This window comes from Drosophila navojoa, chromosome X (genome assembly GCF_054131105.1).
Source record: "Drosophila navojoa isolate 15081-1374.11 chromosome X, UAZ_NAV_1.0, whole genome shotgun sequence".
In the NCBI taxonomy this organism is placed as follows: Eukaryota; Metazoa; Arthropoda; class Insecta; order Diptera; family Drosophilidae; genus Drosophila; species Drosophila navojoa.
The window spans coordinates 20642403-20656185 of NC_142895.1; the positions used below are offsets into that span (position 1 = coordinate 20642403).

Sequence of the window (13783 nt, forward strand, 5' to 3'; positions counted from 1 at the left end):
TCTGGACTCAGTGAACAATTGAGATTATTCATAGATTATACACTATAACAATGTTAAGATTATATATCATATGATATAAAATATTTTAAAAATAAAAAAAAAAATTTTTACTTATTTATATTTATTTTTATTATTATTTTTTTAAAATTATTTTTGTGATTATATTTCATTTTATTTAAAATTGTTTTTCAATGTTAATAATTATTACACTAATTATTTTATTTATTTAAAAGTATTGATCATACTTCATTTTCATCTTTTTGAAGCATTTAATTACTATTATTTAATAATTTTATTTTGTTTAATAGGTTTAGGTACTAAAATATTTCAAAAATTGCTTGAGCTCTATATATTTTTATTTAGTAGTAGATTTTTATTTTTTTTTGTTTTATTATAAAATATAATATGCAATATATTTTATATATAATATATATTACTGAATTTATTTTATTTTTTTTTTTTGCATAAAAGAAATATTTATATATAGTTTATGTTCTTTGTAATATTTTGGTCATCTTTGGCCATGGCATGTGGCATGCCCCCGCTTAATTAGTGTATCATAATGAAGAAGCTGCAACTGAAAAATCTGGCCAAAGTTTTCGCTGAAAAGGCGTAAGACGTTTAGGGGAGGATTGAGGTGGGTTGAGCTACATAAGACTGGCCGCGGCACAACGGCTGATGACTAACAGCTCAAGGCAGGAGGGATCGGTGGGCGAGTTGAAGGGGTCCAAGAGGGGAACGGGGTGGGGCAGGGGGTGTTGCTTTGGTTGAAAGTTGGTTGGGGTCGCCACGGCGAGCTTCTTATTTATTGTTTTGGCGGTGCGCGGCAGTTGGCCGCTTAATGCCATAAAAAACAAAGGTGCCATGGCGATAAACAATAAAGAGGATACAGATGGGGGTCGCTGCCAAACATTTTATGCAAATTTATGGCTTAAACACAAATTTTTTTCCTTATTTTATTTAAATTTTTTTTTATTTTATATATATTTTATTATTAGTGTAAAATGGCAAGTGTTTTGCACTTGAGGCCAAATAAAAACATCTATATACATACATAATAAAGGAAACAAAATATAAATATACATATATAGCATTTAGCACACAGTCTTACTGGTAGAGGGGGAGGGCAGGGGAAGGGAAAGGAGAAGGGGAAGCTAGGGGCTCTTATTGACTATTTGGACTCGTTTGCGACTCTCTGCTGGAGGCGTCCCGGTTGAGGCTCTTGAGCGGCCCGAGCAGACTGAGCAGCACCGGCAACAGAATCAGACCGTGGGCCGCACCGATGAGCACGATGCCCAGGTACATGCGAAAATAGAAGATCTGGAAGACCTGCGACTTGGAGAAGGCCAGCACCACGATGCCGGCGAATTTGGTCAGCGTAATGCCGGAGAGGACACTGCTGCCGGTGACGCTGAGCGAGTGGAGCGAACGCTGCTGGGCATTGCCGTTGGCCTGCTTGAACGAGCGCACAATGTGGGAGACGAACTCCACGCCGATGCCCACACAGACGACCAGATTGACCAGCGAGATGGCGTTCAGCGATATATCCCAGGCCCACATCATTCCGCCCATATTAATCACAATGCACAGCACCATGAACAGCACGATGAGGGACGATGTGATGTCCAGGCCGGTTAGCAGCAGCGTCACCACGAATATCGCCGCCAGCGAGACGGCCAGCGAGACGAGGGCGTCATCCCAAATGGTTAAATACTGTTCGTAGAATATGAAGAACACACAGTAGGGAAAGACCTCCGTGTCGATGCCGTTGCTGGCGAACATCCCATTGATTTCGGACTGAACGCGACGCGCCTCACGCAGCGCCGCCACAAACTTGTCCGATGTGGTCGACGTCGTCGAGTACTGCATGAAGTGGGTGTCCAGAATGGTGGCCATACCCTCGTCATTCAGCGTGTAAATGACGGCCTGTAAGAAGAAGAAGAAGAGAGACTTTAGATGGAGACAAAACTAAAATCTCAAGTATTTTTTTCAGCTGATTTCCAAATATATGAAGAAGAAAGAAACTTATCCTAAAACTAAATGAAACATTTAACTATACACAGAAGACGGTACATAGTAAACTACTTTTAAAAACGATATTAATCGATGACATCAAAAAAGAGCCATACCACTTTTTGCTCCATTTCAATCAGTCTACTCTATTCGTATTGTTTACGTGACATATTTTAAGGCCATATATCTTAAGTTCCAAAATCGGTATCAATATAAAATATAATTGAATGCGAAACATTAGAAAATTTAGCTCTATGTGCAAGACATCATTTAGTAACCGACTTTTAAAAACAATATTTATCGATAACATCAAAATGTGAAACCTAAGAATATTATTAATTCTTAATAATTTTAATATTTAAGAAAATAATTTAGTTACAGATTTTTGGGAACGATAGTAATCGATAACATCAGCATGGAAAAGCTGAGAACATTTCTTGCAAAAGTATTATACAGAGTAGTAAGTACACAATTCTGTCACAGATTTTGAAAAACGATATTTATCGATAACATCAAAACGGGTATATGTAGCTAAAATTTGTTTAGATAAATATGATATACATATCATATAGGCAACTACAATAAAATATGCCAGTTTCTAGCTCTTAAAGATTCTGAGTTCGAGGCGTTCACATCAACAGACATGCGGACAGATGGTTATACAGTACTCTACCGACTCAACTCGTCAGCCTGATCAACGCTATAAATACTCATCGCCTCCTGCTCTGCGCTGCATACATTTTAGCTAAATATTTGACCTATGATCTCTCAATTTCAATGGGTACGCAGTATAAAGAGATAAAGTATGCTTGGTAGGGCTCTACTTACGTCCGCATAGGCAGCTCGACCCGCCTTGGCGCACTCAGCATCGGGCAGATCGGAGAGAAACAGCGGCACATACTTGTCAAAGGTCTCGGGCGTGGGTCTCAGACCATCTTCGGTGAATTCTCGCTCGCAGGGATAGCAATTTTCGCTCTTGGAGTCTGAGGGTGGGCGGTAGTGTAAAGATCTATTAGAGCATTCGCATATGGCGGACTTACTGCTCGGACAGAAGCCTCCCGTCGTGGCATTGATCTTGCAGCAATCGGGAATGTTGATCCAATCGATGTAATCGTCGATCCACGACGAGGCCGGCCGTGCCAGCGATGTGATCTGCGGATAGCGTGACTGTATGTACAGCTGGACGGAGAGCGAGTCGTCGTTGCACTCAACGCCGCCGCAAATGAAATTCTGATGCGTCGGATTGCTGTAGTTGAGGCCCGGCTTGAGCACCCAATAGACGGGAGCGCCCATGGCCAGCAGCTCGTCCATGTAGCGGAAGTACTTGACCACGTGCGAGTCCTGCGGCATGGAGGTCTCCTGGTCCAGGCCCGGCTCGATCGAAGGCATCACCATCAGCGAGAGCGCCGTGACCACAGTGAACACCAGCAGCACAATTATCTTGACGGGCCTGAAACGCAAAGCGAATGGAATGGAATGGAATGGAATGCATTGCAATGGACTGGACGATCGACTCACTTGGAGAGCAGGAACGGGGCATAGAAGTTGGTGAAGAGCTTCTCGAGCACGCCGACGTCTTGTGTGGCCTCCGGCTTCACCTTGCTGCGCACACAGCAGAGCAGATCGAGCCGTCCGCTCTTCCGGCGCCCCTCATCGATGGCCATCAGCGCGACGAACGCCGTGATCTGCAGCAGAAAGTCGAGCAGAATGGCGATCGCGGCGTACATGGCGAACGTCTTCACCGCCGGCATCTCGGAGATGGCGCCAATCGCGAAGCAGGCGAACTCGCTGCTGGCCGTCTGGAGAATGGAGGGTCCCACCTGGCCGATGGCCTCGCCGATCGCCTCATGGGTGCTGGCGAATTGATTGTGATCGAGCCGCTCGTAGGTGTGCACCATGATGAAGATATTGTCAACGCCCACGGCCAGCACCAGGAACGGTATTACCTCAATGGCCAGCATGGTGGTTGTCACGCCCACATAGCCCCAAAAGCCCAAGCTGCACACGACAGAGGCCATCACAATCACGATGCCGCTCACAGCCAGCATGATGCGTGACTCACGCAAAAAGCCCAGGCAGCTGCGTATGCGTCCCAGTGAGATTGCCACGTAGACAAACATCACCACGTAGCTGATGACAACGGTGCTGACCTCGCCCTCGGACAGCTCGACAATGGCGTCCTGTATGGAGCGCTCCGCCGAGTAGGCAATGTCCAGATATTCGCTCTTGTAGTCCCTCATGAAGTCCACGAACAGTTTCTCCCATTTCATGCTGATCTCCAGCTTCGATTCGTCCAGCTGATTCTTGCCCAGAAATGTGAGCACCAAGCCCGTGGCCAGCATATAGTCGGGATCCTCGCCGTTCTCGGTCGGCGGCATGCCGCCCACAGCGATGCCCGGCTCGATGGGTCCGCCGTAGTTGCTGAAGCAGTCCTCCATCATCGGAACGCTATTCAATGAGAAATTGGCAAATGTTTATAGTAGTGGTATATGAAGTATATGCATAAGCCCATCGGGCAGCTCTATATCTATCGTCAGGGACGAGCAAAATACGCCGTAATGACTCAAGGCGATCATTTGAGAGATATTATATTTAGAGATCGATGCAATTATTATTATAGTCACTATCCCATAAATTATGCTTATCTTTGAGTCTATGGGTCAATAGGTCTGTCGCATATGGGCAACCTTGTGGGGTTGCCAGACTGGACATACATACATACATTCGCTAGCTCTTATCGTAGTATACATATATAAACGAAACTGTTTGGAGAGTCTATGATTCATTTCTCGCTATAAGAGGGAACAATCTAGAGTTGTTTAGACTCGCCTATATGATATAGAGATCATAGAGATCAAGTCCTCACGACTCATGTGCATTTTCCTTAACTCACTGTCATATTTCCACCTATTTCGACTCACCGCAAGCAATCCTCCAGCTGGTTGAGATAGTTGATGGTAAAGTTGTTGCTGTCCACATAGGAGGTCTGAAATTTCTCCATGTCATTCTGGAAGTAGCCATAGATGGACTGAATGAGACAGTCGTCCACGGTGGGTGTGAAGCCGGGATACAGGATGGGCGCATAGCAAATTTTGTCCAAGCTCGTGCCCTCCGCCACGCCCAGCTTCATGATTTGCTCCTGCAGCTCGAAGACCTCCTGCAGGAACTTTTGCTCATAGGCTGGACCGAAGGTGAGAGTTCCGCTGGGGGCTTCGTGAGTAAACTGAGGGAGATGCAGGGAAACAGAAACAGAGAGAGAGGGAGAGAGAGAGAGAGAGAGAGAGAGCTGAGTAATGAAGAGGGTTATCCGTGCAGGCAAACGGCAAATGCTTACAGTGTCTTTCTTCACGGGCTTCACGAACAGCTGATTGGTGCGATAGAAGGGCCCGAAGTGCTGATCGAAGTAGTTCTTCTCGATGCGCGTGCTGCTCTCCTCGCTGGCCCAGAGCTCGACGGGATCGGTGGTCACGTTCATGTAGCGTATGCCATAGGCCAGCCCCCCAATCACCCAGGAGCAGATGGCCAGCACGAGCACCGGATGCTTGGCACAGAAGGTGCCCCAGATGCGGCAGCCCTGGTACAGAAAATCGCCGTACACTGTCGGCATGCAGATGTTGGGTCCGGGACGATCGCTGACGGCGCTATAGCAAATGAGGCAAGCGATCAGCAGGGCGACCACCAGGGCAACTATGAAGGTGATGCCGTACAGTCCGGCTATCTGCCAGGGATCCTCGTAGCCCGTCGGCGGATCGGTGATCGGACAGGACTCGTCGCAATCGATGCAGGCGCAGGCATAGTTGCCCTCATAGCTCTGGCCGCAGTCCAGCGGAAACACGGTCAGGTACTCATCCGTGGAGCCCGGCGCTGCATCCGCACTCCACGTATAGTTGATGACGAACGGCACATAGTCGTTGTTATCGCCATCGCCCATGAAGTGATACCAGCGCCGATAGTTGCACGTTTTGGCATTGTACGCACCGCAGCCGAGATCCATGGCCGGCCGGCCCGTCTGCGGATGCTGTATGCCGCTGCAGCTGTTGTAGACCTTCTGTACGGTCTCGTCGTCGATGTAATAGTCGATGTGCTCCACAAAGTCCACATTATCGGGACTCTTCGCGATGTAGGGCGTCAGGAAGAGCGAATGATTTTTGGCGCAGGTCATCATGCAGACGGTTTGGGCCATGTTCAGCGTGCATGTGGGACAGCGGCTGTACACACCGTCCGCCTGATTCAAGCCCGAGTCCATGCTCAGAATTTGATTGCCGTCGCAGCAGAGCTCCAGCTCGTTATCGCCATTGGGCCCCTTGTACTCCGCATAGAGGATGGGGCAGCGTCTGGCGAAGATGGCCTCCGCCTCTGGATTGTTCAGCGGTAGTGCCGGTCCGTGGTACTCCTTGTTCTGCCAGTGCTCTCCCAGCTTATGGCTCTCGCCATACCAAATGCAATGGGGCTCGGCCACCATTGGCTGCACGGCCCCCAACAATAGCAGGGCAACCAACTGAAATTTCATTTCCATTTCAGCAAACACTCAACACAACACAACACACACACACATAAACACCGGAAAAAAAATTGAGGGGAAAGAGAGCCCAAACAATGCGAAAAGCGTAAAGGCTTAATAATTTGATTCGCCACACACAGTTGACCAGGAGCCACTTGAAGCGCTCCAGCCGACCAGCTCGTTAGCTCGTTAACAACTGTTTAATCAATTGAAATTGAAATTGAAATTGAAACCAGCGTATGTGTGGGCATTACCATTATCAGACTAAAGTGCTCTCGGCGTGCCGTTGATAAGATTTTGGGGACTGATTTGGCGATTAGCACCGGGCACTGAGCTCCATTAACAACTAGCCGCGGCAGATAAGCCATTCCGTTGCCGAATCGATTACAGCTCCATAGCCATTGTGGGTATACAGATATATACACTATTTTTATTGGATTAGCAACAATGCCAATTATGATAATTGCGAGAATTGGATGGGATTAAAAGTAATCATGAATAAATATTTCATTGTATTGTCGAACATTTAAATGGATTTGAAATAAATATAGAAGAAGAAAATTATGGGGGGGAAGAGACAATGAGGACGAAAGAGAAGTGAAGAAGAGCTATATATATATATCAAATATATATAGATGGAGACACAGATTAAGTGAGACAAAGGGAACATGAATGAGACGAGAATGGGCAGAGAATGGGAAAGTTCATGAGTGAGATGAGATTGAAGATTGAAGAGAGAGAAAGAAAAGGAAACAGAGAAAAGAGATCGAAAATATGAGATGAGATCGAAAGAAAGAGATATGAATAAGTAGAACAAGCGAAAGGGATGAAGAAAAAAGAATGAGTTTGTTAGAGGGTAGAGACAAAAATAAGTAGAGGAGAGATTTATGGATGTATATATAGAGCAAATGGAAGAAAAAGAGCGACAGAGAGAGAGAGAGAGAGAGAGAGAGAGAGAGAAACAGACAGAGAGAGAGAGAGAGAGACAGAGAGAGCAACAAAGAGAAACGAATGAGAGTGGGAAAGTTCCCCCTCTCTTTCCCTCTTTCTCTGAGATGACAGATTGTAAGCGACGAAGAAGGGAAAGCCAAAGAGAGAGAGAGAAAGAGAGAGAGAGAGAGAGAGAGAGATGGAGCGAGGAAGGCATATTGAGGCGGAGAGGAATGTAAAGGGGTAGATAGAGACAGAGACCGAGAGTGTAAGAGGTATATAGACATTGATTGTTGAAGATAGAGAGAAAGAAAGCTGGATAAAAAGAAAGAAATATTTCATTCACAAGACGGAGAGAGAGAAAGAGAGAGATCAAAGGAAATGCGACGTGAAGGAAGGAGAAAAAATAGGAATTACTGAAACTAAACTAAATTCGAGATGTAACAGCCACTTGAACTCGTGAGAATCGCATAGAAAGGGGATCATTTGACATACGTGAATCATAAGAGTCGCCCATTCGGAGAGGCTTTCATTAGACGGCAAGCCAACACAATTCCTGTTTGATTCGTGTCAATTCGAGTGTAATTTATGCTATTTATATATGCTACATTTAGTAGATGTGGGCAAGGTAGCTGCAAATAAATAAATCATGGCTGGGAACTTCCATTCATTCAGCGAACGTGTAATTAAGTCTCTGCCCAACTGGCAATTACAATGGGCAGCCGCAATGGAGTATTTAGCTCCCAGTCAGGCACTCAGACAGCTTGAGTACTTCTATATGCTATGCAATAGATCAATAGAGGAGGCGCATGCATTAAACGGTTCCATTTGCTATTTGTTGTGTGAGTCACTTGGTGTTGGTTTTATCTGTTCTGTTATTTTTCTTCTTCTTCTTCTTCATTCTTGTTTTAAACGGCCTTTTGTTGGCTTGTCGAGCTGCCTCTGGGCGCTTTATAGTTTTTATGGTGGGCAAGTGTTTCAATAACTTGAAGACTCTGGCCACTGTCGCTGGCTTATCTGGAATGGGTCGAACAGGTGTTCACTTGAGAAATCGACAGCTAACGACGGTTCAGCTGAAAGCCAAATCATTTTATAGCGATTTGCACTTATCGCAAGCAGCTGCTAACCCACTCATCGACAGATCGCTGCCGCTGCATACCTCAACACCGCCCACCAGGTGTGTGCTCGAAGCTTGGCGATAAGCTCTCCATATCCCGATCCCAAATATTCCACGAAAATTTCCCATTTATCAGCATTATCTGCTGCAGCTCAAGAGCAAACTGATTATATCTAAGGAAATTCTTATCTAATTTTGTTGCAGGGTGCTTGACATTGTCGATGTTGATCGCATTATGGCTTACCTTCATACCTTATCGGCCTTTCATAATAAATAGCTCAATTTTTATTAAATATCATTTTCAATTTCTTTTGATAGTCCCATAGTTCTGCGCTACATTGTGAGAGCTTGAGCAAATTCTCTTGTGGATGGACTTTCAGTATCAGACTTTCAGCATTCGATAATGTCATCCATATATGTATTGCTGGGAAGGGTTTGGCATCTAAAATAGATTTAGCTAATGCAAAACTGTGAGGCTCTGGCCCTAGAGATGAACGAGATGCCATTTTTTTTATAGATGATTTAATCGATAACACAAAGTCGGCAATAGTTATCGATTTATTGGAAATAAATTGCATCTGCGTGTGGGAGCAATGGGTTTCAATAGTTACAGCAAATATTATGCGGAAAATTGATTTCCAGCTGATTTTCTTTGGCATCTTTGAGAACCATTTAAAAGACTCAATCATTTTAAATTACTCTATCTTCTATTATCTCTATTGCTCTATACAGAAAATTAGATGAGGACAAAGCGAGCTAATGTGTATATAAACTTTTGATTAATCTACACCTTAACTTGCTATACTTGAGTTAAAATCCCATAAAATGATTAATTTCACTTAACCAGATATTAAATAAACCTTTTTTATTAAAACGAGCGATTTAGGAGACACTATGATATCGATATTTATTATTTTCTATTGACATTTTCGATAGTCGCAGCAAGCGCTGGATTTCGAGTCACAGCTCAAGTAAAGCTCACCTCATCTACGGAGACGGAAGTATACTAAATCAAATAGTTCAGTAAGATATGGAAAATAAGTTCAACAGCTCGGAAGAAAAACATTTTATACACGTGGCAGCAACAACAAAAGCATCGGCAGTGTGGCATGAGCATACAGATACCACAATTAAACAGCAAGAGGACACTACAGAAACCGACTCGGAACGCTTTTATACGCCGGATGAATTTGAGCTCAGAGCGTCCGATCTGAAAATCCATAGCTCATCGCAAAATTCTCCAAGTGAGTAGCTCAGCAGCGTCGAGACGGTAGATGTAGATGCGAAGCAGCTTAATCATCAATAGATCCCTCCTTCTAGCCGACACCGAAGGACCCAGCATCCCCCAAGGCCACGACCTACCCGGCGACTATCAAGAACTGGTGCGAGACATCCAGTTGCATTTGTCGGAGCATAGTGAGTGTCCATCGCAGTCCGACGTACCGGAGTACTGGGAGGAGGAGCGTACAAACTACCGGATTGGGTTTGTGGAGCTGTTTCGTCAGCGCATGCACTACGACCGACTTGGCATTCCGTTGACATCACTCGAGCTACTCTACATGGGAGACGCCGAGCGTGAGTGGCTGCGGCAGCACCGCAGGCGGGAGCACCACCACCAGCACCAGCATCAGCATCAGCACCATCGGCAGGAGCAGGACCAGGACCAGGAGCAGGGTCAGCATCGCTATCGCGAGCGCCGCTGCCGCGACAGCGGCACCCAAACGGAGAGCAAGATGCTGCGCCGCCGGGGCCAACGCTTGCATGGCGGCAACGGCTGCATGTGCGGCTACATCGACGTCGAGCCCGGAAGATCCATGCTCAACGCGGAGATGTACGAGCGGCGCGACACCAAGATGGCCTGTCAGCCCATGGCTGGCAGCATGGACGAGCATATGCTGACGGTGTCGAGCCAGTACTTTGAGGCGGTGTCGTGCCAGCCCACTAGCCCGGACGAGCGGATGCGAAATATCTATCTGACGCGAGCGGAGCCGCCCGGCTACGTCTGTTGTGGCTGTCAGGGGATGCGGCTGCACAAGCAGCATCGTAAGCCCCAGCCGGCCGGAGCGGGGACACCGGGTCGACCCACCTCGGTGCGAATACTGCTGCCCCCATCGCCGGTGCCGCCGTTCCGCTCCACGCACTTGGAGCACCGCAAGAGCCGGGAGCTGCGCCGCTGGCGCAAGATGCGAAACGAGGAGGCCAAGCATCAGTCCTCGCGAAGGGCCACCTATCAGTTTCCCGTGCAGTACAAGAACAAGCCCAAGGAGCAGGTCAGGCAGCGTCCACAGTGCGTGGAGCTCAAGGAGAAGCCCGAGCTGAGCTATCTGCTGCGTCGCTCGCCCAAGAACATCCATTTGCCCACGATGTCATCGATGCAAAGCGTCAGGGACGAGTCCTTCGATGATCTCATGAGCTCGAATGAGTCGAGCAAGGTGGAAGTGCTGCTCGCACCGGACACGCCCCGGCTGCTGTTCAACGAGAAGGTGATGTCCGGCATAATGCAGTCGAAGAGCCTTACGTTCACGGAGAGCTCGTCTCTGGTGGGCTCCATACAGGGCACTGCGAGGTCACCTCGACAGGCCCATGGGGCGGGCGACTCGCGGCACGGCTCCACGGACACCCTCAACGATGTGTGGTGTGATCCGGCCATATTTATGGGCGTGCGTACGCCGCCTCAGAGCGGCCGCGAGCGCAGGCGGCAGCTGACCGTCGATGCCCTCGTCGTTGGCTATCTGGGCGCCCCGGTTCTCAGCGAGCCGGCGGCCCGTGCGGCTATCGAGAGGTGCGCCTATCTGTCCCGTGAGTTCGACAGCCTCAGCCGTGAGCAGCGCACCAAGGATATCGCGGTGCGGCTGCAGCAGCTGCGCAGCATCCAGGAGAAGTCCAGCTGGGACTACGTCTGCTACATTCACGCGCACGAACTGCGAGATGGCCATCGGCACAACTATAACCAAACGATTCCACGCCTCTTCGACTGCCCCATGAACGAGCCGAACTGTGTGCGGGTGATCAACGAATCGATACTGGCCCACTTTCTGCACGTGCACTTCAGTGAGCCCGGCCTGGCCCTCAACGAGCTGTTCGAGCGCGACCAGGTGCTGATCATGTTCAAGCCGCGCTCCTTCAAGCGCGCCCACAACGTCTGCCTCTCGATGATCGTCTATGCCGGCGACAAGCACAAGCCGGACTCTCTGCCCATCTCGCACTACATGCCCGACTACAATGTCGGCCTGCCCGGCAAATACAGCCGGTTCACGGGCCACATGCCCATCTTTGTGATGGCCTGCCGCACCCGCCGGCGCTTCAGGGGACGCTGCGTGGACAAAGACTTCATGGGCTGCGACTCGTCCAGCTCGAGTCACTCGCTGGAGCGGCAGAGACTGGGCGAGAGCGTGGTGGCAATCTGGCTGGTCAGCGTCGAGCTGGTGCGGCCCATCCATGTGCAAATGACCGTCTTCAATCGTCGCGTCGACATCAGCCGCAGCTCGATCATGCAGGTGCGCGGCCTGAACAAGTGCCACGACTGCACCAAGTTCATGTCCAGAAGCAAGAACTATTTGCGCCTCACCTCACAGGACCTGCGCGTGCTGACCAACAACTATACGGAGCCCGTCTACATGGAGATATCCGTGCACGACTATGCGCATCCCGCTGCTGTCGAAAGACTTATGAAACTGCGCCAATCTTATGTGCCATAGCCCGAGACTTGATGCTTTCCTTCTGATCCATGTCCGAAGCTTTTTCTTTTCTTTTACCAAATTTTATTTGAATGTTTAGCTACTGCAGTGCTTTTACCCATGTTTGGCAATCACCGAGGGTCTATTTATATCATGATCGACCTAACGTAAAATTACGATTAAGTGCATTTTTTTAAGGGACGAGACACCAAAATTTTTTACCACCAAATCTTTTGGTCAAAGGCCAACCACAAAAAAAAACAACAAATCAAATCTGTTTCAATTTGAATAAAACGATCGATAAATTTCTGTTTATTTTTGTAATCGATTGTTTCTTTTATTTAGTGTTTGATTATTTTATTTCAAAAGATTGTTAATTCTTTGGAGAGGAAATCAGCTAAAGATGGAGTCGGTAATTAGTTCCTATTGATTCATCCGTCCTTCTGTCCATTTTTGCGCCTCTACCACGCTTAGTCCTTCCCATTGTCTGCTTATATGTACATCCATTCGTCCTTCCGTCTATTCTTTTCTCCAACCATGAAGTTGTGACTTTCTCCAATCGTCCGCCTTTTATCGCGTCATTCTCTTTTTTTCCTCCTCAATTTTTCCCGCTCGTTCTTCAGTAGTTTTCTCCCACCCCTCTTAAATATTAAGATTTGAAATATAGTGCAAGAAACCTTTAAGATATGTAAAACTGAATTCATCTAAAACTTATATTTCAATCGTCATCTATATGAAACTATCCACTATTCCTTTGACTTTGCTTTATATATTATATATTATTATCTTCTCAGATTTTATATAAATTTATTTATTTATTTGAATCTATATATTATTTTCTCTTCACCAAACTTATGAAAGTCAAGTTTCATTTAAATTTCCAGCAAGTTTATTTATTAATATAGAGTTAATATAAATAGAGATAAATAGAATAATAGAAATAAATAGAAATAGAGTTAATATTAATAAATAGTTAGAGTTAATATAAATAGTTAAACTATTTAAAAAAATAAAGCACTGCCCACCTAAAAGGTGATCTTGCTGTAAACACCTTTGGCTGCTATCTCTCTGGCCTTTGTTGTGGGCTGCGCGTTAACAGCGCAAAAGCTTTCGTTCGGTTACTGCTAAGCGCTTGCTGTTAAGAGACTGTTAAGCTTGTGTTCTCTTTGGCTGGCTCTCTGCCGTGGCCGCTGTTAGCGTCGCTGCTGTCGCTCTCAATAGCGAAATGCAGCAAGCGGCGGCTTTATTTATTTTTTAATGCCGGGCAGAATGCTATTGAACTCGCACACACACACTAACACACACACACACGTCACTGATACGTATATATGTTAGTGGCGAGTGTTTAGCATTTTGGCAACTGCTGCTGTTGCTGCAAAATGCATAATGCATGAAATTGTTGCCGGCATTCAGGAGGCAGCTAATTTGATTAGCTTCAGTTGGCTGTCATCTTAGGAAAACATAAAATGCGAAAGCAAATCGAATGCAGAAAATGAATCAAATGCGAGTGGCTAATTGATACACTGTCAGATTATTTAATTGCGA

At 46.6% G+C, this 13783-nt stretch overlaps 2 protein-coding genes across 2 annotated transcripts; one reads left to right on the forward strand and one right to left on the reverse strand.

The window, feature by feature from the left end:
- Positions 1–762: 762 nt before the first annotated feature.
- Npc1b (Niemann-Pick type C-1b) lies at positions 763–6731 on the reverse strand. Its single transcript, XM_018110166.3, has 6 exons — positions 5348–6731; positions 4935–5236; positions 3532–4461; positions 3054–3463; positions 2842–2996; positions 763–1926 (listed from the first exon to the last, which is right to left on the reverse strand). The coding sequence occupies exons 1-6, from the start codon at positions 6527–6529 to the stop codon at positions 1165–1167; spliced, it is 3741 nt and encodes a 1246-aa protein (XP_017965655.1). The 5' UTR covers positions 6530–6731; the 3' UTR covers positions 763–1164.
- Positions 6732–9504: 2773 nt separating this feature from the next.
- LOC108655831 (uncharacterized) lies at positions 9505–12509 on the forward strand. Its single transcript, XM_018107652.3, has 2 exons — positions 9505–9805; positions 9882–12509. Exons 1-2 carry the CDS (start codon positions 9592–9594, stop codon positions 12257–12259), a joined length of 2592 nt encoding a protein of 863 aa, XP_017963141.2. The 5' UTR covers positions 9505–9591; the 3' UTR covers positions 12260–12509.
- The last annotated feature ends 1274 nt before the right edge of the window (positions 12510–13783 follow it).

Bases quoted from the DNA above. Each gene is read 5' to 3' on its own strand.
- Npc1b (XM_018110166.3), bottom strand. From the start codon at position 6,529: ATGGAAATGAAATTTCAGTTGGTTGCCCTGCTATTGTTGGGGGCCGTG. The intron at 4,462-4,934 runs GTGAGTCGAAAT...CTCATTGAATAG, and splicing joins CAGCTGGAGGATTGCTTGCG to CGTTCCGATGATGGAGGACT. The intron at 1,927-2,841 runs GTAAGTAGAGCC...TTCTTCTTACAG, and splicing joins GTCGAGCTGCCTATGCGGAC to GCCGTCATTTACACGCTGAA.
- LOC108655831 (XM_018107652.3), top strand. From the start codon at position 9,592: ATGGAAAATAAGTTCAACAGCTCGGAAGAAAAACATTTTATACACGTG. The intron at 9,806-9,881 runs GTGAGTAGCTCA...CCCTCCTTCTAG, and splicing joins CTCATCGCAAAATTCTCCAA to CCGACACCGAAGGACCCAGC.